This window comes from Anarrhichthys ocellatus, unplaced genomic scaffold (genome assembly GCF_004355925.1).
Source record: "Anarrhichthys ocellatus isolate YVR2014 unplaced genomic scaffold, GSC_Weel_1.0 scaffold18, whole genome shotgun sequence".
NCBI classification, from domain to species: domain Eukaryota; kingdom Metazoa; phylum Chordata; class Actinopteri; order Perciformes; family Anarhichadidae; genus Anarrhichthys; species Anarrhichthys ocellatus.
The window spans coordinates 1,302,041-1,328,143 of record NW_022280048.1 but is presented as its reverse complement, the minus strand read 5'-3'; the positions used below and the strand labels follow the sequence as shown (position 1 = coordinate 1,328,143).

At 42.9% G+C, this 26,103-nt stretch overlaps 1 protein-coding gene across 2 annotated transcripts; it reads right to left on the bottom strand.

Moving 5' to 3' along the window:
- Positions 1-97: 97 nt before the first annotated feature.
- Positions 98-25,192, bottom strand: LOC116388861 (cytoplasmic polyadenylation element-binding protein 4). 2 transcript variants are annotated; one of them, XM_031857139.1, is made up of 11 exons: positions 24,734-25,192; positions 22,659-23,895; positions 14,156-14,246; positions 9,017-9,067; positions 5,952-5,975; positions 4,687-4,857; positions 4,351-4,440; positions 3,826-3,944; positions 3,583-3,697; positions 2,799-2,980; positions 98-1,355 (listed from the first exon to the last, which is right to left on the bottom strand). In XM_031857139.1, exons 2-11 carry the CDS (start codon positions 23,847-23,849, stop codon positions 1,128-1,130), a joined length of 2,262 nt encoding a protein of 753 aa, XP_031712999.1. In that variant the 5' UTR covers positions 23,850-23,895; positions 24,734-25,192; the 3' UTR covers positions 98-1,127. The 2 variants fall into 2 exon arrangements, with proteins under 2 accessions (XP_031712999.1, XP_031713000.1); XM_031857140.1 differs by lacking the exon at positions 5,952-5,975.
- Between the last annotated feature and the right edge of the window lie 911 nt (positions 25,193-26,103).

The window sequence follows — 26,103 nt, the reverse complement described above, 5'->3', positions numbered from 1 at the left end:
GGGGGGAGGAGGTGGGAGATGGGGCTGGACTTATCTCTTTACCGGTAGGCCTGTCCGTCTCTCCTGTAGCCGTATATTCCCCTAATACACTGTACGATGCTCTGCTCTGCCCCTAGCACAACCCTGGGTTTGAATATAAAAATAAGGAGGTGATGAAGCAAGCGAGTAGAAAACGGTGCCGGTCACATCACGCTCTGCCTGTTGCATCACTTCCCTTTGATTATAGTTCTAAGGAAAGGAGAACACAAGCAGGTAATAATGTTTTTTCTTCCTTTCTTGTTAACTGTATTCGGCACATTAGCAGCTGAGTTTGAGGTATTAGTTTTTGCATGTCAAAATGGAGATCAAAACCCAAATATGTGTTGCTAAAATTTCGTTTGCGATTTTTCAAGTAACATCAAAATGTGTGTATGACGTTGGAAATCAAAAAAAGAAAGGTTCAAACATGTTGATATGGGAGGGAAAAGAATCTGCAGTGGGCCCTCTCTGTTCTTCAGAGTTAATCCAAGATTCCGCTTTGGTTATTAACTACGAAGGGTCTCGTGTCTCTGCACTCTTCAGAATTGGAAATAAGTGCACTCTTCTTTAGCAACACCTTTTTCAAGTCACATTTGTTGTGGAGCCTCTTGTACCAATAGAGAACTTAATCACACCTCGGTACACAATAAACAGCTCTGCTACAAATCAAGTCAATCAAATGTCAAATGAAGTGTATCGTTTTGGGGCGTCTTGTATCAAAATTAAAATACATTGTTTAGAAAAAAAAGGCCAATTGCACAGCAGAGTACCATATCAAACCTCAAACGTTCCTATATATGTGTGTTTTTTTTGAGAACTAATAAAATATTTTTAAAAAAAAAAATCAAACGCATAAATAAAATTATGTTACACATCTTTTTTCCTTTGCTGGACAATATTTGGATATAATTCCAGTTTTTCTTTTCTATCTTCAAAATATAGATATATATTAACTTAAAAAAAAAAAAAATTAGGAAAAAAGGTTCAGTGAAATTGGAACGAAAAGGAACCAGCAACAGAAAAGTGCATTTATTTGTACAATGATTTGCGACTCCTGCACTACCTGCCCTCCTGCTCCCCTGTTGCCTCTCCCCTCTCTCGTCGTCTGCTCAGTTCCAGCGGAAGGAGATGTGACGGGGCCGGTCGCCTCCTTCCTTCACCAGGGGTTTGTGAAACTCTCGGCCGGCGCGCGAGTGGATGGCCGCCCAGCAGTACTCGCAGTAGTACTGCAGGCAGGTGACGTTGGCGCAGAAGAACGGCGCAAACTTCCCGCCGCAGCGAGTTCCCTGGCACTCATCGCACAGCTGGTCATCCAGCACGTATGGCTTCACTTCCACCTGCAATCAGAGGCGGGAATAATTTGGCATTCAGTGATGGTGTTTCTCCATCTGTATGCCAGATGTTTTACAGCAAACTTGCGGGAAATGAAACAAATGGAAATTGTGAAAACTTATTGTTTGTTTGGAAAATGTAACAAGTAATACTACCGGTATTATTATTCAGAAAAGCATTTAGATTTCCAATCAAACTGTTTATTTAGCTTCAGTATTAAGATCTTGTGAACAGCATTATGCAAATTAGAAAGCAGCATAACATTATTCCAGTATTTCATATCAAACCAGCAAGTGATCAACGTTTAATGTTGCTGCAGTGGCGTCATAAAATAATGTCCTCTTCCTGTTTTACTTCTCTCTGAAACTGTTAACAAGGCATTGCTGTAAATAAGCATGGCTGCTCATCAAACCGACCCTGTGCTGTAGAGAGAAAGGAGTTAATAACTGTCATTTATTTGATTATTCATCATGCAACCTTGAAAGTGAAATGACTCGGTAGAAGCAGCAGTTAAAAGATATCTCTACTTTTTAATCATCAGTTTATACTTTCTTGAGCTACAATCAATGCTTTCACACATTTCAAGGGTTGAACCCTGCATCAGATTATAACAAGGAGACACTAGAGGGCAGTATTACAGAAGAGGACATGATGAGAGCCGGAACCTATTTGCCTCAGGAGAATCACCAGGCCACGACTGATTCACCAAAGAGTACTACATAGTCTATTATTCGCCGCTGACTTTGAGCCGCTGCCCATTCAGGGAATATTTGGTGACTGCATTCATACTTTATGTTTTAATGCGGACGATATATCGGCAAACCTCACAAGTCCAGACCAATCTATCCACACTGAGAATGTGGTGAGATTTCAGGCTACGAGGTGAACAAAAATACGAGTGTTATGTCACGGGGTCTTGAAGAGTTGTTTAGATTATTATCAGGAGTTAATCACATGCACAGATATTTTCATTATGTGTATGAAGCCTCCATGCACAGCGGTGATGTACGTCCCCGTGTGACTGATGGTCACTCTAAATCAAAGGGGAGAGACATTGTGTTGGATTTCATCTAAACCTAACAGCAGCCGTTTGTTATACTGTCGTGTGCTCTTACTCCATGGCAGACATTTTGGTTGAATTCAATTTGGATTAGTGAGAGAATTCTCTTCTTGGAGCCATGACAAGTATTGCTACTTGCACTGATCTTCTAAAGTGAATCAACTATTATGCAAAACATACTTCCCCACCACACGTGCTCCACTAATAAGCAAACGCATTATGTAGACGGTGCTGCATTTCTTTCAAGCTCTAGTGAGACACTCTCTTCTAACACAACTCAGAAAAGGAACGGGAACAGGAAGTGAGATGTGGGGGAGACAAATGAAGAACGAAGGGGGCTGGAGAGGAGAGACCAAAAAACACTAAGCTCTCTTTTCTTTCCACTCACCCGTTTATCGATTTCTCCATGCTGCAGCTGTACAAAGCGAGCACTGATAGCAGCAATGTAGCTCTGCTGATTAGAGAAGGCGACCCGCCCTGCTCCCTTGGGGTACTTCAGCTCGGGGTCAGTGTCGATGCCGGCGTAGCAAACCCCACCGTACAGACGGTCCATGATCATGGCCAGCTCCACTGCGAAGGGAGGAAAAAAACAGACACGTTGAACAAAGATATTCCCAAAAACAAGTGTGACGCACAGAAGCAAAAGACATGAATAAAATAAACAATCTGGCGCACACACACACACAGGCTTTAAACATGAACTCATGTTCAATGTAGCCAATGAACACAAACACAACATGTTGATGAAGGTTGTTGATCTGAGAGTTTAAAGCGACACAGATGGATTTAAATTCAGCAGAATTCAATGGGACAAATAAGGCAGCTTTACTTGTTAAAACATTGAAATGGCAGTTTTATTTGTAATGTGTATATTTTACACGTGCAAATTGAGACCCAGAATTACACAGGGTCATAGAACATTTGATGCACCACAGGGACGTAACATTGCCATCAGGATAAAAAGAGATTTCATATTCTTCACATCACAGTGTGCCACAGAGCGTACTTCCTGACAGGACCAGTGTAGGCCAAAGCTGATCTCAGCGCACAGTGACTCTCTTAGCGCGACCCTCTTAGCAGGTCCAATGTTTACTATAAACACAAGCTGTTATCATAAACGCTGATTCGTTGTTGATTCACCTCGTGGAAAGACTTATAAAACGGAAGGATACCTGCACGGAGCGGACGAGGGACTCCTCCCACAAAGATGGTTTTCCTCGGGTCCAGGGGCTGAGAGCCATCCATCACGAAGTCGCTGTCGTTCAGGTTCCACGGGCGGATCTGGACCTGTCACACCCAAAGCCAACAGGTTTCAGCACTCGTTTAGAACAAGCTGGTCGTAACCGCAAGTTTTTACTGAGTTCAGTGGAAACGACATAACATTTGAGCAGGTGTGTGTGTGTGTTCCTACTGACCGGCTTGTCTTTGATGGTGGGGCTGGACACACAGAGGTACAGCTTGCCGTCCTCTTCGATGCAGGCATCAATCAAAGCCTGCACTGAGCTCTCATCCTGGAACAGCAGGAAGGCGTAGCCTGCACAAAATACAGCAGCGTTATTCAGGCTGCTGGGGACAAGCTGTACCGACAAAGAGTCACGCTGGAAATTTAGCGCAACCGTTACTGTGAACACAACATTCTGCATTCATAGCACGAAGGCATAAGCTTCTGCGAACAAACAGAGAAACAGACAAACAGTCCACACATGGTTACAAAACGCTTCAGACAATAGCCTGAAGACAAAAGCAGACTGCACACACATAAATAGTGGTAGTACACAGATACATATCTGCATTTTTCTCACACAGACACTGAAGCAATACCTGAAACATATCTCTTGTAGTAATACATTGGTTCAGGAAGTAGTCCTGACACATTACTCTCACAAAACATGAAACTATTGTGAGAAAAAAAACGGCACGGAACGAATAATTTAACAAACCTTTGGGTGGAAAATAGGATTTGCTCTCCGCTTTGTGAGGCCAGTCCACAAACAGGTGTCCAAAACGCCGGAAACTGGCGGTTATCTCATCTGAAATCAAGCAGACAGAATGCATGACTTGTTGGCAGCTCAAAAATTAAATAAAGAAAAAGCTGAAGATTTACAGTAAAAGTGCTGCATCAGACAGTATCCTTAATGGACAGTAAGATGCTTGTGTTGCAGGTGTAACTTTCCAATGATGTCTTGTGGTATAATTTGGCCTCAAGTTCCCCATCTCTTAAGTTTCAATCATAACCAAAATATGAAATCCCTTTGATCTTAAAGCAACTACTCTACCTTCATCGATGTCTGGGGGCAGTCCTCCCACAAAGACCTTGCGTGAGTAACGTTCGACGCGCTCTCCGTTCTGGTGAGGAAAGCAGTGTGGAGAGCCCAGGCCTGCAAGGCCCTGATCACCACGCTCGTCATCAGGGAAACCATCCTCCATCGGGAAGAGAGAGGAGTGGCCTGAGAGAGAGGGAGAGAGGAAGAGGAAGAGGAGGTGTAAAGGTTCAGGAAGCGTCGATGTTTTCATGGTTACATTAGGGCAGTCATGAGAACTGTACATGAAACCTTTCATTCACTTTTTACTGCAGTGAATAATCCACCTGGTGCTGGGTGGAAGGCCAAGAAGCTAAATATGTATTATAGTCTTGATCCAACATCAGTTACCACATACTTTAGGTAAGTTAATAGCATGCACACATTTATATGGATGGATTATGACATATGTTTCACTTTCATTGGGCACTGGGGGCCTTTTACACCCTCTGGCGAGAGTGAGATGTTGGAGGCATGGAGATAACTGGGCGGAACAATAAACAAAAAGTAAGAAATGAGCAGAAATGTCACGTAATTAGTCAATATGTATATGAAGGAGTGAACGTGCATGCACCTTCTCTGTAACAAACAGTAGCTTCCTCAGTGAGCCAGTCTACATAGTTTCACAGTGTTCGGGTATGTGTTGTAGAGACCAAGTCCTCACCGGCCTATTCCTGCTCCTATACAACCTGAGCTGAGCTGCTTTATACAACAGAGTTAGTCTCAGCTTAAAGTATGTGTGTGTGAGTGAGGATATGTGCGTGTGTGTGTTTGAGTGAGGATGTGTGCGTGTCCTGCCATGCGTATTTGCTTCTGCTGCAGTGTGTAAATCACATATTACAATTTCTGTGTCTCTCTGCTTCATTACCTTCCAGCTAAATGGGACAACAACAACTATTGTCCGACTTAACAATATTGCAAAATGTGTGAGAAAACGAGTAAAAAAAAAAAGAAAAAAGAAAAGCAAGCAGAGTCGAGCGTAATGAGAGAAACGCAAACTAAACGATGAAAGATGCATAAGATCATTTCACAAGCTTATGAGAGCGTTCGACACGTACAACAACCATGCAGACACACGTGTCACTTCACCGCACTGATACAAAGCGCAGTCATTCAAAAAAAACACATCTAACCACCAACGCCCTACGACCAATAAAATCATAACGGCAGCTTCAGTCAATATATTGTGACCTAGAGAGCTGATTTATGCCGGACATAACACACCCATGAATATATTTTACCTCGTCTCCTGCTATAATTCCTGGCTGCATGTGGAATAAGGACAAATCAAAGAAGAGGGTGATTATAAAAGATGCATAATACACTGTACCAATAAAGTGCCAGATGCTTCCATTGTCTGCCTGCTGTGAATGACTATCAGCCTGTGGAACCGTCACCATGCCACTTCATTGACACTAGACTATAAAGTTAAAGTACAAGTGGAACTTGTGAAGGTCTGTAGACAAACACTTCAGGGAAGAAAGGTACTGAGAGCAGCTTGACCATGTCAACACCATGATGTTCTCTCAGTGTATACTGACACAGAATGGACATGTGGACACTTGGCTTTTTATGCAGTTCTTTCAAACTAAAGTTTCCTCATCATCAATGAGATAACAAATACAATCCAAAGAAGACAAAGGAAAGATCAGGACAACAGTAACAAAGATTATATAAGTCCTATAACAAAGGAAAAGTAACACAAAACAAGCAAATACAGGGACCAGGATTACAACATTAGAACAGAGGCTTGCGTAACAGTGGAGGGAGATTTCCTGCCTTCTAATCATGACCAAGAATAATTGAAGGGAAAGAAGAACTTGCCCAAGGACTGAACCTTGAGGCACACCATAGGTAGTAATAAGGGACAGTGATAATAAAGTAAGAGAGTTTAGTTCACCAGGAAACAAATACAAAATTACATTGATCTCAAAAAGAGAATATGGGTTTTTACCAGATTTAGCTTTTAGCTAGTTTCCATCTGTAGTTCCTGTGCAGGTGAAAGTAAACGATACAACACAGGACAACGCCTATCATCTCCACTACATAGAGGCTGTTGCTGAAACGAGTACAGAGGAAGCACTAGTGTGGCCAACTATGGGTTAGTTACCATCAAGTGTTTCAGCCATTTCACAATATGCGATTTGCCCTCCTACAGTCACGCTTCAGACATTTAAGCAAAATGCATCAACAATCGGTTACTGTCGCAACCTTCATTGATTCAAACACAGTAGCAGCCCAGGAAGGCACCGATGCTATGTGCGTGCGTGGCTATCTGCCTCCGTCGCCCCAGCTGATAATGGTTGAACTTATGCGACCATGGCAAGATATAAATATAACAAAAGGTAAAACTGGCTTCGGCTGATTTTACAGGTCCATCCGCCCACAATGCAGTTCACTTTCAAACGTGTAGTCAAGAAGATGCTCTTTTTACTCATTGGCTTTAATACGCTCACAGGAACACAATGTTTCTTTAGCGACGCTGGAGAGATTGAAGCATCGACCCGTCTAAAAGTGTAAGGACATGGAGAGGATGAAGGAGCGGCCAGAGCACACAAGCAATAATCCCTCAGTGGACTTTCCAACCCAGATGGACATTAACTCTGGGGGGGGGGGGTCAAAGAGAGCTAGAAAGAGAGAAACAGAAGAGCAGATTGAAAGAGAAGAGTAGAGTGTGCTATAAAAAGGTGCATGTTTGTGTGTGTGTGTACATTTGTGTGAGAGAGAGATAAATAGATTGGAAGAGACAGAGAAACGAGCTGATAATACACAGTGTGGTGGGGGTGAGAGAAAATGAGTGAGCGAGAGAGAATCAAGAGAATGAGGAACGCAATCTGTGTATGCTTATGACACACACACACACACACACACACACACACACACACACACACACACACACAGACAGACAGACAGAGAGAGCTGGTGTGCAGCCTGCCTGCCTATCCGCTGGCACCATCTGTCTCAGAGCTTGATGACAGCTCCTGACCATGTGACCTCACCATGTGACCCAGCGATCTTGTGGAGGAACGACTGGCCTCTCGTGTTTTACATTCTGGCCCAAGACCAGAAGGCGAAAGCTACAACAACACAATTACATAATAATGAATGGAATGAGAGTGCAAAGGAGAGGTAACTAAAAATTAAACTGCCGTTGTGGAAACGTCAAAGGGATTTTCCAGATTTTATTCAACCATTCGAAAGAGGTAAAGAGTTATTTATATACAGTTTAAAGGCATTCTTTACTTCTGGACCATATCTGGAAATCAAATGAACTTTTTCTCCTCATTGCATCTTTCAGAAACACAGGGATGAAGGAAAAATAATTAAGAGTGTTTGTTCTTATTTTTATCTCCTAAAATCAGGGGTAACGGCGCTAGTTTGCATCCGGTAAGGTAGAACATAAAATCAATCGCTGCTCATGAAGTTAGTGAGATCCGATCAAATTGTCAAACTGGATTCTGTTACTGCATTGCCTATTTCTCGCCTCAAATGTTTGCAGAAACACATTTCATTTGCATCATTTAGCTTCAGAATGTGAATGATTGTGAGCCGGCTTCCATGTTGACAACAGTATAGAGCCAAAACCAAACAATGCACAATAGGCAACAGTTGTGAAACGGACCGCAGTTGAACGTTGATCTGTGCGTAACCCCTCTCATGGTTCTGCACACACGTGAACCGCGGATTAATTACACAGTTGAACCATCATAGGGTTTTACTGCACATCGTTATCGACTGATATTCAGTAAGAATATGCGATCAATAGATAAGCAGTGATGCTCTCTAGTCCCGATCCCTGATAACGCTACACTGCGAACAACAAATGCGTGTTGAAATCAGCAGGAGGAGAGCTAGTGACGGTGCTAACAGCCAACATACGGTGGTTCAGATCAATTTGTATAGAGCCAAGTTATATTATAACATTATCATACGTTCAAATGTAGAAGGAATTGTTTTCACAGCAATATAAAATAGATATTAGAGAGGGAATTATGCCCCTCTTTGTCCATCTATGTATCCGAGTGACAAAGCAGTACCAACAGTCAAAGGAAAGGACCCGACAGAAGTTCATAACTAGGTGACTAGGTCACTTCTTTACTTTGTATTTAACCTGCCGGGTGGGTGCATATTGTCAGATTAATGATGATTAACGAGAGCTTGATTCAAACGTGATAATCTCTTGTAAAATGACATTTCATCAAATGTGTTTTAAAAGATATTGGAGACATTTTTCACACTAAATCCTTATGATTTATATTTGAATCCCTGGTGGTCCCCTGGAACCGGAGTATGTTGCCATACATACCATTGAGGGGTAAAGGGTTGTCTCCTCCTGGATGAGGGAATCCCAGACGACCTGCACAGGGAGAGACAGAACAGAAATAATGAACCCAACAGGATGAGGCCTGAACACACCATGCAGACGTGTGATGCTATTATTCTAAACAACGTATGCTTCAGTAAAACGTACAGAAGTCTCCATTTTGATGAATGTATAGCCTCCAAATAATATCCCATTATTTAAAGCCAATTTTGAGATTTAACAGAAACACGTCGATGATGAAGTACAGATCAGACAATGGCAAACAATATAGACCCACCATCTGAGGAAACATTGCACCACTATGTTAGTCATTTGGTAAAAAGCCTGTGACCATGATAATGATTATTGCTGCATGTGAACAGATTTACTTCACTGACGGGCAACATTTGAACAGTTCTGCAGACAATGTAGGACATATTCCTCGGTGTCACCTGTGTGACACCGACCATCTCTCTCCCTCTAATCGACCTCCATTTCCCCATTTGTGCCTCACGCTCGCCTTCCTCTGAGCCGCATATCATACATTTCACATTGAGCCAGGCACGCGCACACACACACACACACACACACACACACACACACACACACACACACACACACACACACACACACACACACACACACACACACACACACACACACACGTTATGATGCCAAACAAGCTTCAAAGTTATGCAAGGCCCGCTTGCTGCAGAGGGATAATGAGATGAAAGAGCTGAAATAGTACAGCCATTGTTGTACGGGTACGAACCACCCTGTGATTGGTGCATTCCGATGCCACATGGAAAGCTGCTGGCCCCTCCCCCACACCTCGCTTATTGAGTCCCACAGTAGATGTGGTGCAAACAACTAGAACTAGACCACAGAAACCAGGACGGACCACCCGTGGCTCAAGGCTGAGCACTACACTACTGCTTTCCATACATTCATCATACTCATGACATTATGAGCATCAAAACACAAATAACTTTCTACCAAACGCTCAGTTTAATCAAACTACAAATTACAAGTGCCAACCAAAATCAGATCACGCAGACAAGCTCAATTCCTCTCGACTGCGTGGCACATTTCGACAGTTTATCTCTCTCTGTAATTTAGCTCAGTAATATACGTGTGCTGATAGGTGCACCGCCCAAAATCAAAGTCCATCTGAGCCAAACCCGTCATATTGGGCGTTTATTAAGAGCCTTTAATAGTCTCTGAGGAGCATGTGCGCCGACACGTAAGCAAGCACACCACATCCCCGGTGTGTCTGCGGCGTTCTCTGTGGCCGCTCTGTGAACCGGCTGGCTGCGTACATGTACAGTGCAGTAACAGTTGAAACACATGCATGCAAGCACACACACAACACGGTGGTGTGTGTGTGTGTGTGTGTGTGTGTGTGTGTGTGTGTGCGTTGGCTGAACAGAGGGATCCTTTCTGTTCGTCAGGACAATGTTGGAAACGATTCAAAGCCACTTCTACTGTAGACATTTTGTCTCGCCTCCTCCCGCGCTTCATCGCGTTCACTTTGTTTAATATGTTCTGCTGGAATGACAGATTTCTGCATCCAAGTGTGCTTGTGTAATGCATGCGATCTCAGATTATTATACTCGAGTGTGTGCATGCTTGTATGCGCGTGACAGCGAGCAGGAGGAGGATGCAAGGGGCATTTAATCTGGAGAAGAGTCCGTGCTAAAGAAAATGCGCTGTAATTATGTTTCTTTTCTACTTTGCTGCAAGGAGAAAGGGAAGGACTCACTAAAACCACTGCTACACTTGGCACAGCAGTGTACAAGCTCGGACTATAATTATGAAAAGGAGGAATAAACATGCATGTAGCAGGCCAAAGGCTACAAGACAAAAAACAATAAGGAGTATGGGGTGAGATATGTCGTGATGCATCTTGTGAAAGCAAAGAATGGGGCGCCGAGGGCATTAAGAGGGTAGAAGGATACAGTATCTTGGACAAAGCATAAAATGAATTGTCAAGATGGAGGATTCATTCGCTATATAACAAATATAAAACATACAAACAAGTCTGTTTTTCCTAAACAAAGAAACAGAGCTGCGACACAAATGGACAAAAGCAATCACAATAAACTGTTACAGGAAGTCAGGTCAACAATACCTCATCATTTAAGAACCCTTCATGGTTCAACTCCTAATGAAGCAGAAGCGTGTGGGTTTTCAATTTAGAAGAAAACTTGTCGTTGCCAAGCTCTCGGATCTAATCTAGTCGCAGGAATCTGTGCCAGCGTGGCTGGAGCTAAGACACCAGAGCACGGCTATAATGAGGTAACCTTCCAGTCCTCCACTATTAATACGGAGAGAAGATTTACTAAGGTTTGACAGCAGGACATTAGATCACAGCTGGATGTGGCTGAGCCCAGTGGGTGTGAGGCTGAAATAAATACAAGGTGATCGTGAAGTGTCTGGAGCTCATGAGTGTTCACTCATCTTGTTCTTCTGGTCGTGAAACTGGTGTGTGTGTTTTACTTTCTTTGAAGAACATTAAATGGGATTATATGCATTAAATATGATTAGAACAGGTACGAGGAGTAATGCACTTACTATTTTCATTTTCTGCACAACAACATTTAAAATGTTCAACAGCTTGACATAGTCAACCGTTCCTTTGTACAAACAAATACATGTACAGTAGTCATTGGTTAAGCCTTATGGTTTGATAAACAACAGAAGAAATGTTGCTAACAACTTAAACTCTAAACCCAAATCCCTTAAATTCCACTAAAGGTTGTAAAAAAGGTGATTCCTTTCAATCAGTCATTACCAGAACTAGTCCTACGGGCTGCTCCCTCTCAGCAACGTGAACAGGCTCCCTCATTCTCTTCCTCTCATCCGTTTGACAAACAGAATGTGCCTTAGTCCTCCATTTTAGCTCCAATGTTATAAGCAGGCTGCATTCAGGCTCCCTCATGTGGCAAGGTATACAGAAAATATGAATGCTCAATTTAAAAAAAAAAAAAAAAAAAAAGACTATAAAAGAAAGTCTGCAAGTGTATTTGGCAACCTACCTTTGGGTCCAGACCAAGTTTCTGGGAATGACTGCTCTAAAACAATAAACACCACCGTCGACCTGCCGTATTCAATAACCCATTTCTGGGTTACCATTGGCCAACGTTGCCTCACAACATTCAGCCAATAACATACTTGTCTCCATTAATCAATAATCCAAAATAGTTAAGAGTCCAATTTCCAATAGATGAGAAGAATAGAAGTGTTAGCGCCTACTTTGTAATTTATATTCAGTTTATTAACCTACTAGTTTTAATAAGGTGTACCTATTTTTGTTATTTTGTCAACCTAATTCATATCAATAAAGATGTGTTCCTGTAAATAACGACCACATCTCAGTGTAACGTAATACAGTGCAACAGCTAAACAAACAGCCTCCAAAACGATCCCAAAGTTGAATCCCCATGTCTCTAAAACAATAACTGAATATTATAGCTGATCATTATAAATTCATTAAGGTAGGACTGATTGCAGAGCTGTTGCATTAGACTAATAAAGGGATTTACACAGACCCAGAAATGAAACATCTCTTTTGCCAACAAGCAAACAAATGTTTCCTTTTCACACTTTTGTTACTGGCAATATGTGGAAAATATATGAATTGTGATTTGACGTGTTAATAGATAAACAACCACCGAACTTCACACTACAGGTAACGGCAACATGCATCTGTATCTACTGTGTGCCAGACCTTTTGGATAGAAACAACTGTGCGTCATTGTGTTATGAATTTGTTTTTTTATCATCCTTCAAAATGGGAGGCTTTGCAGCCGTGATCATTAGAAACTAACGATAGCAAACAACTTCAGTTGAGATCAGTGGGAGTCTTTCCATCTCGCTCACAAATCCCGTCTTAAGTACAAAGCCTAAGCTTCCATCGGCCCGGGAGTGTCTCTGCGGCTCCTTCTCAAAATGCATGAGAAAAAGAGGTCAGACTCGTTGCATTGAATTTGATCAAAAAGTGAGAAAACTTAAATTCAGTGTGGGAAGGAGAGAAAAGGAAGACAGGGGTGTGAGTTGACCTCCCTTTCTATTGTTGATCACAACACTAAAAGACAACACTCGGTCTAGACATGTGATCTGTGGAGGAAGTGAAACTTTTCTGTGAAGAATTGGTGTTAGATTGTGAATAAGTGTGCGAGCGCTTGAAGTGAAACCATCCTACCGAATGTTTGGCCGAAGTAATTAAATCATTACACATTTCTTTTTATCTTCACATATGTTTGATGTTCATTTATGAAAGAGTAGGGTCAATTTCATTTTATTAGTATGTATTTTGCCATAACACTCAATATTAATGAGGAAGGATTCACAAATATATTTCTGATGCACACACACAATATTTCTTGCTTTAAATGAATGTAATAAAAATCCACAAAATATTTGGATTTAAAAGGATTTAAATTTAAAGTGGTTACATGTATATAGAAACTGTATTTATATAAACCTCCGTTTACAAACGGCTGGTCATGTGTGAACTTAACTGTGTGGACATTTAGACAGTAAAACATGAACATGCCTTCATCAGTTTATTAGTAATACGACAGTTGAGCGAAGTGTGTCAACGCTTTCCCGGGCTTCTCACTGCTGTGTCACTCGTCTGCCACAGTCAGTCATCGCCCTCTCTCCGGCGCTAGAGAACATTGGCCAACGTTAGCGTAGCCACACATTGGTTTGACTGAAGACGGCCTTTTCCTTCAACATTGTAGCTGTAACCTTCAATCCAGTTGCATATAAAATGACGACTATTTTGTGTGCGCTGAATTTTTGTGAATCCGTCTGTGTGCATTCATTAATATTGAGACTTAATATCTGACCCCGTACTCTGTAATCTATTGACAATATTTTTGGAGGCTTAATCATCATTTTGGAGCTTTCAATTGATACACCGTTAGTAGAGTAAAATACACTCGTATGTCTTTAGACAAGTCACATATTGTATATGGATCATAGTGAATGAAATCCAAAGAATGTTTTGTCCACAACATATGATATGATAGCTTCTATGCACTATGTCTCTGCTGTTAACAGAGTAAAATGAGAACTGCAGCATTACTAGTGGTAGTCTGCTTAGTGTTTAATGTTCCTGGTTGACGTCTGTACCTTTCAGGGTGTCCTGCTCAGCCCTCATGATGTCGATGAGGGAGCTCTCCAGCGTGTTCATGTTGAAGCTGTCGAATGACCGGGTGCGTTCCTAAAGAGAGGAGAGAAAGAGGAGAAACACCATTTATTTGTATACCTTGCTTTGAATACAATTTAATTCAGATATTCATTTTATAATTCTGGCATAAATAGCGGGAGTGACGAACAAAACAACTTAGAAGTGGAATCTCAAGTGATTCACTAATATATTCTGCCAACTGACGTAAAATCTGGGATAAAAATAAGTTGGATAAACTTTTTTCTGCTTGAATATTCCCCAATGTTGGTTTGCAAGACAGCAAACCGGAGTGCCCATGTCTACGGCACAGGTGTGTGAAACCACTTGAGTGACACAAGGTTTATTAGGAGACACTCCTTTCTTTATGTTGTCAGCATTCATTTAGTCTTTGTCTTGTTGTTTAGTGAGTTTGAATTGTATCTTTTTTTTAAATTCCCCTCTTCACATAGTTATTGTGCGTTTAACTGCTGTTACTTGAAAACTTAAGTGACTGAGCTATAAACGTACTCATTCACCTCGGCAGCATAAGGGAAGTCAACAGTACAAACATCAGCAGAACGAAGCAGGAGCGGAGGAATTCTTGAGCGACGGCGTCGTCACCCACAAACAAGGGCATCCTTGGCATATCAACCATACTGGAAATGTTTGTATGCACACAGAAATATGTGTAAGCACACACAACTGTAATATGTGTATACACAACATGGGCCCACACACACACACCCTCCAGTGCCATGCTGATAAGATTTCTGTTTTGACTCCACCTCACCACAAAATATGCAGCATTTGACAACAACTTGTTAACAAATACTGAAACTATTTTGTCTTCCTTCTGTACAAAACCACAATTCAGGCAGACACTGGCGCCGAGGACCACAGAACTAAATTCGTACCCTCCTTATTTACATTTATAGTTGGTGCTAAATGTCCCCATAACATCGTGTGATCGATTGTCTCATTTCTTCCTCCGTCTTTTCCTCATTTTTCCAGCCGTTCTTCAATGTTACCGTAAAAGCAGAAATACCTTAAAAAAAGATTTATATTCCTCATTTATGCGTCAGAGATCTCACACTGCACAGAGCCAATGACTCTTCTGGGTACAAGTTGTTGTTCAATAAGCTGCGCATCGTGACTAAAATGTTTAGTCAGGATTGTGTGTTTTTCTTTACTGTCTGGTCACGACAGAAATACACTTTTTTCCTTTCTGCATCATATCGGTTATTTTAAAGTACAGCTGTGAAAAAAACATAATGAAACACTTAAATAATATTAATTGTAGAAACCATTATTCAAACATTTGCAGAGGTAGCATTAGCGGAGGTTAGCATTTCGTGAAAACAGTGATGAATATGCGGTATTTGGGACAAACAAAGGACAAATTAACACTAAAGTAAAATATTTAACACAGGGACAGGGAGGAGGAGAGCCTGTTTGACTTAAAAGACGTATGCTTGTAAAATAGCAATGCCACAATACATCTTTTGAAGTCAGTTTGTGCCACAAGATACAAGTCTGGGAAACATACGAAGAGATGATCGATGCTGACAGACAAATCATGGACCTGTGAGGTTTTAGAAGATCGCATCACGGCCTCTTGAAACTCACAAAACATGTGAAGAGTAAAGTGTTATTAATAATAACACTGCAATCGCATTGCTATTTGTTCTACGCTTAACAAAAAAAATTATTTGGTGCATAGTTTAAGAGAAATTCAACATTTCCAGAACAGCCACCATTGTTCTCCCGTTGAGAATAATAAGCAGGTGTAGCAACAGTTTACTTTAAAGTCTGATTGAGCTCTATTGTACGGCCGGCCGACTTCAAATCACATCCGTCTCAAGCTAACAGCGAGTGAAAACAGACAACTATGAGCTGATGTTAAAAAGATTACATTAAAGTGTGAATAAAGCTTAACATTGCATGAAAGCCTGTTTATTAATAGTGGCCTATAAAGACGTCAAAATAAAACTACAACATCCTCGACCCTCATCGCAGTTTAATCATCTCTACCCTCATCATGACTGATAATAGACAAGCCTTGCACAACAAGAATTACCCAACCTGTCTGTCAACCTGCAGGTAACCCATCTATATAGTCAATCACTCTTTATTCACCACGTTGTCTGTCCGACAAATGCATCCAAGCACAACCTCTTGGTTATGAACTCGTTTGTACAGCGACCAGGTAGCACCCTCGCTACAAACAGACCAATGTCTGAGGAGAACGATCCGAAAGCAAAACCACCTTGAGGAGAAAGCCTCATATAACTTTGTTACACCACAAACTCCACGGGGGTCAAATGCTAACGGGTTCAGAAAAACAGACCTGCGTCAGTGAACCACATGACCAACGCTCGGGGCCGGCAGGCCGCTCATTTTTCTCATCTACCGTCTGGGTAGTGGCTCCTAAAATCGAATGGCTGCTTTCACTATCTGATCTGAGAGCGTGGTTGGATGCCTGGCACACACTGGCTGATGAAACGGCCAAAAACTCCCCCAAGCTGTAGCCAAAAGTTTTACCAGCATTTTTGGCTGGTGCCGATTACCCACACTGACTGAGGGAACATACGAAACACAGAGATGACATGGTAGGAAGAACACACCCAGTGCACACTCTCTCCGTCAAAACAAATATCAACACAGGGATATAGGCCAGACTAGGGCCACTATTTTCTCATATCCGCCTCAGTATCTTATGTGGACTTAGGGTATTGGTTAAGGTTAAATAAACCAAACATTCAAAAGACACGGGAAGCAGAAACGAGAGGTTACTGTGGCAAGTACACACCACTAGTGAGTATATAGCTGAGGCAAGCACGTAAACACATTACCCAAGACTATTTGTGGGATCCTTTCCAGAGGTTCTGGTCTTTCTGTGATGCACTACGACAACTTCCTGCTTTAGTGTTTTAACAGCTTCACAAAATTGAACTCTCTCTCTCTCTCTCTCTATAAATACACACAGTCACACAAACAGATTAGCTGCAAGACACACAGAATTTAAAGTGCATTATATGCGTCTATGAAAGCTAATTCATGGATGTAGATGTATAGGATATGGCAGTACATAGTTTGTTATTAGCAAAGAACAGTGAGATGTAGCCCAGTATACATATAATAACCACGACCCAATCTAGTTAAAGCTAAATGGATTAATACGGCGAGACACGCCCCTTTTTTACAGTGGCCGTCAATAAAAACCTGCGTGGTGGATCGATTTGCATTACACGGTAAATCAAAGTGCATCTACTAAGCCCTGAAAGTAGATATGGATCAACAAATCTTGCAAATATGTGTTGTCATATAAACAGCTCATCTGAAACTGACAAAATAGTACTGTGATCATTTGGGAAAATACCATTTAGCCAATGCTACCTGAATTCAGAAGAATGCTAGAGCTGCAACCTTTGGTCGATTAATCGGTTGGTTGAGCAAATGTTTTGATAATCGATTTATCGTCTAAGGCCTTTTCAAGCAAAAATGACGAACATTTGATGGATCCCCAGCGTGACTGGCTGAAGTTCTTTGTCCTCGTATCATTTTAAACCGAATGGTCTTGGGGGTTCTCAACTGCTGGTCCGACAAAACAACGACAATAGGATGACACGAACATGGGCTCTAGGAAATTGTTGTGACCATTTTTACTTTGTTCTGAACGATTCAGCGATCAATCGAGAAATCTTTTTTGTTTTGTTGATTCAATGTGGAAAAGGACGGACAATGCGCTTCACAATTTGTACCCAGACCAGCCACAACTGTGGCCCGGCTTGTTGCTTGCATCACATGCCCCTCGTCACATCCAACAGCTGTCACACACATTAAGGATAGATTACAGTATTGGGTATCTGTTCAAAACCTACGTAAAAACTCACGTAATGAAAACATTTTAAAGCTGCATTTGTAACTATAAAGTGAAAAAAGGTTCAAATGACAAAATGGATCAGAAAGCCTGTCAGTCAACTCTAGACTGGGTTTTACTCTTAAGCACCACAAAACAGAGAGGGGGCAACCGCCAACAGATTCTGATGACACACAGGGAAGTTAAGAATGATTAAAAACAGCAAGCTGTGGGTGATTAACTCCAACATTAATCTTCCATGTCGCCTGCCTGTTAATGAAACATGGGAGTTGAGGGAGGGAGGGTGGAAGAGTGGAAAAAGTAAAGGACATGAATATATAGGTGCATTATGATTGTTAAGTTTTCAAAAGGCGTACAATATTCCACATTAACCTCACATTCATTTATAGGAAGGCTGATGTTTTTCCCCCGTATTTTTTTTCCATCTAAATCACATCCCCGAGACAACAGGGAGAGAGAGGAAGCCAAAGGCAAAGACGGGAAGGGGAAAATGGCAGATGAAAGAAAGGGGATGACGGAGAGTGAGAGAGAAAGTGAGGTAAGGCAAAGTAAAGAGAAGAAAGGAGGGCAGGAAAGGGAAGCGGGTTGTGCTTTCGATTAGGTTCCTTCCTGGTCAAAGTATTTCAAAGGCCCGCTGTGACATTAAATACCCCGAAATGTCAAAAACAAACTATCACCCAGTGCTGGCTGAATGGCGTGCGAGTGCATCTGGGTTGCAACGGGGTGACGGAGGTAAGGGTTCCAGCAGGCTTTGCACTGACTCTACTTTATTGCATGCTATAAGCTTCAGGGCTACGCTAAATACAATATGACACCTTTGCACCGACTCTGCTTTGTCGTCTTCCTTTGTTAAGACACATGTGCAGAAGACAGAGGCCAGGGACTAATTAGGGCTTGTGCACTCATGGGCACACGCACGCTCGCTCAAACACGCTCACACACACACACACAAGCTCTCTTTCTTCTTGTTTCAGAGCGTCTGTCTAGGGTGTGAGGAGGGCACAATGAGGCTGTATGAGCAGCAGAGTTAGGTGTTTGCCAGCACAGCTCAGGCCGCTCATTAGTCTAAAAAAACATTTCTCTCATAAGTCGTAAAAAAAGACCAGAGGTAATGGCGGAAACCTCTACAGATTGATGGCTCTGAGAATGAATTTATAGACATGCTTGCAAGAGAACTTGCATGCACACGTGAATAGGACGATTTGTGATACTTGCCTAAAGAGACCTGCCGTATTGATTAGATTGCCTTTCAAACAAATCAGAGGTTAAAAAGGAGGCAGAATCCTCAAGTCAGACAACAGGTTTGCTTCCACTGCAGGCCCGAAGAGGTAGTTTAATAATGAGCCTTCATATAACAGCACGGTATACGGCTGCAGTGTATCTAAGCTGCACAAACAGTGAGGAGGAGGAGGCTGTAACCAGCAGTTACCCTGGTAGCTTACCGAGACAATATCCTGTCCTGGCTTACTCGCCTTCAGGCGCTGCAGGTCTTGATCTGGTCCCAGGCCAAATTTACCAGTCTGAATGAGGCCAGTACACCTGACACAGCAGAGATCCTCTGACCTTGAATTTCACAGGTGAGGAATTAGGGAGCGAGGAAAGGGAGAAGAGCCCCGTGGAATTTCTCCAGGTGCTCCGCTTTCCTCCGACAATCCAAAGAGGTTCGGTTAATTGGAGACTCTAAAATTGCCTGACGTTGTGAGTATGAGCATGTCTCTTTGATTGAGTGGTGACTTGTCCATAGTGTACCCTGACTCCTGCTCAATGTCAGGTTGGATTGGATTCAGTCCCCCCCCCCCTGCGATCCTCAAGGATAAGCAGGAATAGCTGATGGATTGAAGGACGGACGGATGATGGATAGAAAAGCAAGAGAATAAAAAGCAAAGCAAGGACAGCTTGCCTGGCATTTAAAAACACAGTAATTTCTGGCCTGAGGCTAGTTACTAGCTGACCAGTGTATTAGCAGTTAGCAGCAGCGTGCCTGGTCTGGAGCCCATCCCAAATACTAAAGCTGCTCTAATACAGCAGAGGCCCTGCCTGCTGCAGCCACAGCACTGGAACATTTTCTCTCTCTCTCTCTCTTTGTGTGTGTGCCACGGTGCTGTACAACACTTTTGATAAAATATGGCCTTGCTCACAAATTGCATCTACACGTTTCCTGATACAGACACAAATTAATGTGGAGGCCGAAAGGCAACCAGAAGAAAATGCCACACTCTGTAAAAGTGGACACAGGGAGAGGGATTTTTCTTTTTGCTTTAGCAGATAGCTGTTGTAACATACCTCAGCCGCTCCAAATTGCCATTTTAATGTGTGATCTGCGTGGTCTCTGTAGAGCAACGTAGTTATAACTACATCTGATCCCACAGTGTACAAAGACACCGACACTATGATGAACTCACTTTGATCGTACACAGGCTGAAAAACAAATGGGACTTGTAAAGTAAAAGCGACTCATCCTTCATCTGTTGTGTCGGTGCTCAAATGGAGACAGTTGGAGAGGACTTACTGTGAAACAGTGTGACAACAGTTCCTCATGGGGTCTGTTTAGGAGCTACAGTATTTCATTACCAAACCCGGGGGTGCCTTGTGTAAGGCAACATGTGTCATCAGTCCTCTAAACAGTGCATGATCTTGACAAGCCCTGACAAGAACCATTTTGGGTACAGGTTTGGCTATTCCAATCAGCAAATGCAATGAAATGGGAGTGAATGGGAATGAAATGGCCCTTATTTTATTCAGATCCTAAAGACTAACTACACTGAGGTGGCTTCTGGCGAATAACTTGACACTTGCCTGTGAAATAATTTAACAGCAGTTTCTATCGTGACAACTTCAATGATGCAACATTATCCATTTGCTTACACCAAAATTACACATTTTCCAGTTATATTACAGGGGGTGGAACGATACCATCAGTCTATGGTTTAGAAAGAAACACATTAAATATAGACCCAATTTGATATGCTTAAAATATTATTTTACGAGCCCGTCCCAGAGAGAAACAATGCTCGTTGTTGCAGCAAATATCTCTGCTGTGAGTCAGAGAACTCGTCCATCGCCTCTCAAAATATCTTTACATCACCTCAATCCTTTCAATTACAAGTCCAACAGTTTAAAGGTTAAGTGTCAACTTACATCTTCATTCAATAAAAGCAATCTTCATAGCTTTTTTTGTAATCTAGACCGATTATCAATTCTTCCACAATTCTGATTGCTTTGATGCTAATTGCATAGCCTTTTTATGTAGCATCTACCCGGCGAACATTGTGACTTCTCATTAAAATGTGCTGCTCGTAAGAGTACATTTTACCAACACATGACTCCATAATATTGACGGGGATTAGGATGTTTTAGAACAGCGATCGGGCTGTTAGCTAATGGTACATTGCACCTAAGAAGTAAGCCTTGCTGCCTCTTCAGCAAAAATACATGTCAAGACATGTCCACACAACATCCTTACCGTTTGACCTGTGCTGCACTGTGAGTCATTAATTGCAAGTAGGGATAATGAAATGCATTGAAAGGTCACAGCAAGCATCACTTTCTAAATTGGAAAATTAGATAATTTGATTGTAAGATTTTAGAGTTAATACCTGAATAAAATGTCTGAATGAAAATGGAGATTATGGCGTAAACTTAACGGCTTAAAGAAGCCTTTCATCGGGTCACTTGGCCAAGCTGGCGCTGATGCAACCTTCCTCTCTTCACCCCCGCCTCCTCAATCAATCATGAGCTGGATCAATAAAATGAATTTACCTCCATGCTCCCTTTACCTGTTTCCATCAATCCTATCGTCTCGTTTTCTCCATGCGATTGTACGATTATTCAAGCCGTCTTCATTGTGAGTGGACCCGGCTATCAGGATTACACTATGAATAGGCTGGCATTTTGAAAACGAGTTGCTAGGCTATGGCAGCCACGATCTGGGTGATTAATAATTGGCAATCCTGAAAAATCATTGGCCATTATGCCCGGGCCATAAATCCACAGTATTGTTGGGTGTTTTTTTTTTTTCTTTTTTGCTTTAGGCCGAAGTAAAATAAATTCCACGATGATGTCTTCTTGTTCACTGGTGGATCTAGATTATTCTTTACATCTCAGTCGTTCTTGGTCCTCCATTGCTGCGATTGTTTTCTTCGCAGCCGGCCTGCTTTCCCCATATTTTTTTTTAACCTGCCTCTCCCCATCTTTTTCTCTATATCCACGATGCCTCCCCCACTCCTCACTCTAACCCCCCAGCTCGTATACGTGGCGCACACCACTGCAGTGACAGAGCCACATTAGTCATCAGAGACATACAGCTGTGGAAGTGCAGAGCCCAACGACTGATTTCTAAGCCAACACGGTAACAAATGCATCGTGTAAATTCATACCCACCCCCCATGTCTAAAAATAGAAACAAAAAAACTGTACTAAAATCAACAGCCAACATAAATTTCACATTGATGTTTAAATCATTCATGTAGCGCACACACAACAAAGCATGAACACACAAAGTGCTCACACACATGCTTAGGTTAAACGTAAGAGTATGCCAGAATTATTGCTGAATCATACAATGAGACTATCGCAGGAAAACTGACCTGAAAGGGGAAGATGTTATCACTGCGGCCGACTCCATCATCCATCCAGGACTTGGGGTTGAAGCCTGCGGGACTGTTTCGAGGGTACTTCTGGGACGCCACATGGTTGTTGGGAAAGGTCTTCTTCAGAGGAGAGATGGAGTTGATGGGGGTCATCCCGCCGTTCAGCCCTCGGCGATAGTCTCTGCCCTGAGACCCTCCCCAGCCGCCGCTACCACTCCCATAGCCTCCTCCAGGACTCCAGGAGGTAGAGGAGCCGGGGGAGGGAGAGGGGCTCTGGTAACTGGCCGGACCCCAAGGGGACGGGGGCTTGTTCAGGCTGTTGGACAAATGCGGCAACTGGCTGAACGCCGGATTCCTGTGCGGAAAGGGCGGTGGAGGGTGTGGAGAGGCCGGGGAGCGCCGATGCTGCTGGTGTTGGTTGTGGGGGTGTTGGAAGTGAGGGTGTGGCGGGGGAGCCGGGTGGTGCTGGGACAAGGCCGCCGCTGGTCCAATCTGGGGAGAGAAGTTCCCGCCAAACCCGGGGCTGACGTGGTGTGAGAAGTTCTGGAACAGCAGGGGCCCGTTGTTGGCAGAAGCCGGGTTGAAGAAGCTAACGTCCTCATTGATGATGGTTGACGGCGCCGGCGGGATAGCAGCTGACCAGTTGTTGAAGCCAGTGAGCGATGACGAGGTTGTACTGGACTGGACCGGGCCAGTTCCCCCGAGACCAGACGTCTCCTGGTAATCAAAGCCCGTCAAGACAGGAGACTCGAGACGCAACTGCTTCTCCTTTCCGTTACTTCCTTCAGACGTGCCGTTGTCCGTCTTGGCTTCATCTGACCGGGCTTTTTCCAGTTCTGAAATGATTCCACCACCACCCTCCTGGTGACTCCCAGGGGACAACTGCTGCTGCTGCTGCTTTTCTTGCGTTTCTTGCATTTCCTGTTGCTGCTGTGCTTTGGGCTTCTCTGGGCCCCCCAGGATTTCGTCTTGCACGCTGCTGTGGGTGGCTGAGGCAGGAAAGAGCCACGGAGAGCCTCCCGTGGTGCCATTCCCTGCGGCTGTGGTGCTGTTTATGAAAGCAGCAGGGCTCTGCGACACATTTTGGTGGTGGTGTGGGGGCTGCAGATGCGGGTGGATTCGAACCGGGAATGCAGACTTGTTGCCAGTGTTGTTTTGAACTAGGACTCCAAACCCGTAATCCCCCATTTGTTTTCTCCCCCCACACACAAAAGCTATCCCGTGATCGTTTGTCCTATTGAGAGAAGAGCACACAGGATGGCATGCACTGAGTTAGCAGTCGGCCTCTCTCATTCTACTACACATCAAGGGATTTACAAACAACTGGGTGACGGTCATAGACAATTTATTGTGACATTAAAGACATTTTGTCTTTCTATTAGGTCTGTTTTACTCCCTCAGAGAATTTCTAGACATATGATAATCATACACCACTGTCATGAATGAGCTAATTCTTGTACTGAACAATCCGTTACCCTTATTATTACGCTGAGCAGTTTTTAAAAAAGCCAACCGGTTAACGTTACATCTTTAGCTAATTATAACCCCGTGACGTTGCCAGCTTGTAAATCTTCAGCTGAGCTGCTGGCAGCCTACAATATATCTAGCTGCAACGCCGCTGTGTCGAGCCGACACAATCTCCATTTACAGACGTTTTTCTCAGCACAAACCAACTGACGAACAATCAAGTACCCGCAGTGTAACCTTAGAGAGATCACCGCTGTGCACAATAAAAATGAATGTTGATAATATTAACAATAAACCGTCTTAATGGTCAGAGGAAAAAAAACACTCGACCTTGTTTGACAGCTGTCACCAGTCCGTGGAGTCCAACCTCAAAATGTACCAGATAAAAGTCGCACAATAAATAATGTCACACGTTATCGCGCGTTATTACATTTGTACACGTCAAGTAGCAGCCGAGCGGTTTAAATAAACTAGACATGTTAAGCTAGCCAGCTAATTTCCATCCGTTGCTACCGTTAGCTAGCTAGCTAGCTAGCAGGCTAGGTAGGCTAGGTGCTATAGCTAGCCGGACAGGCTGAATACGGGAGAACAAAATGTCTTTTCACCTTCTGATCACCACCTTCGACCTCGGCGATGTCTTTGTCGAGATCCTTTCCTCGGTTCGAAAGCAAAGCGGTGTCCTTGAAAAATAAAAGAGTGCGACGGGCAAATCTTTTCAGATGTGATAGCTGACTCGTACAGTGCAGTCGGTCAGCTTTTTTTTTTTTTTCTCCTGACGTGTCCTGCCTGCTCAATGACACAGCTCTCTATCTGCTGCCTCTAATCTGTGTAATCAACGAGCTTTGTTCACGTGGCAATGACTGAAATATAATCGGCCGCGGTTCTTTCACAAGCCTTATTCGATCGGTTTCATTGTTTGCTTGATTTTCGGGATATTTTCTCGTTAACTGTCTTTTTCCTACAGAGCCAGCCCGATTCCTTGTGTGCTTCCTTTGGCTGTCTCTCTGTCTCTCTGTCTCTCTCTCTCTCTCTCTCTCTCTCTTGAAACCGACCGTGGCCGAATGACAGCGACTGTCAGCGAGAAATCAGCCGAGACACACTTCCGCTTTTAGCGCCACCCTTTCCCCCGTGACCACGCCTTCCGATGACCACACCTCGGTATCTGATTGGCCGGACGACCGGCAGCCTCGCCTAGTTTCTACAATATTAAAAGGCCATGCACCAATAATACAGCCATGCCATCCATAAGTACTGCCCACTGAGGTCAGATATGATTTTTTTTTTTAAAGAGAGAGGAAAGAAAATCCTCCCAGCACGGCCCTTTCAAGATGTAGCTAGTCGGTATCAGGTCTTCAGGTCTTGAGAAAACCGAGATACCCAACCCCCCCTCTGAAAGCATGGCATTGCCTTAAAGAAAGAGTATCCTTGGGCCAAGCTTTTTGATCTCATGCTCCTTCATTGTACATGTGGAAATGAAACAGGAATGCATGATACATTTCAGTAGCTGTGATGTTCAGTTTTTTTGTGGAAAGTCTCAAGTTGCAATATAATTATATTGTTTTTAGCATTGAGGTCATAGGTAGTGTTGGTTATGTGCTGGCCTAAATTATATTCAGAGGTGTTTCTGATATTCTGCCTCTTTCATGTCAGGAAATGTGAAGGACAAAGGATTCAAAACACCCGTCAATATAATGTAGTCAACACAAAGCTACAACACCACCTTTAACCATCACCTCAATACAAACATATTTTAATTTACACATTTTGAACAATGTCTACACAAACTGGACATATGACCTTGCAAAGATAGATGTTGTGGCACGACTATTTTACTGGATTGCATTGGCTTGAAGGACTTCTTGTATTTAAAAATGAAACCCATTTCAACTCTTCCCCGCACGCACAGTATTCTATCTGATATAACAGCGTTAATCTTAATCTCCTCCAGTTTGTGCTGTTTCTGTACAGTCTATCA

Coding starts and splice junctions, on each gene's coding strand:
- LOC116388861 (XM_031857139.1), bottom strand. CDS start 23,849: ATGGGGGATTACGGGTTTGGAGTCCTAGTTCAAAACAACACTGGCAAC. Junction 14,247..22,658: donor ATAACATCTTCCCCTTTCAG/GTCAGTTTTCCT, acceptor TCCTCTCTTTAG/GAACGCACCCGGTCATTCGA. Junction 1,356..2,798: donor ATGGAGAAATCGATAAACGG/GTGAGTGGAAAG, acceptor CTCTGATTGCAG/GTGGAAGTGAAGCCATACGT.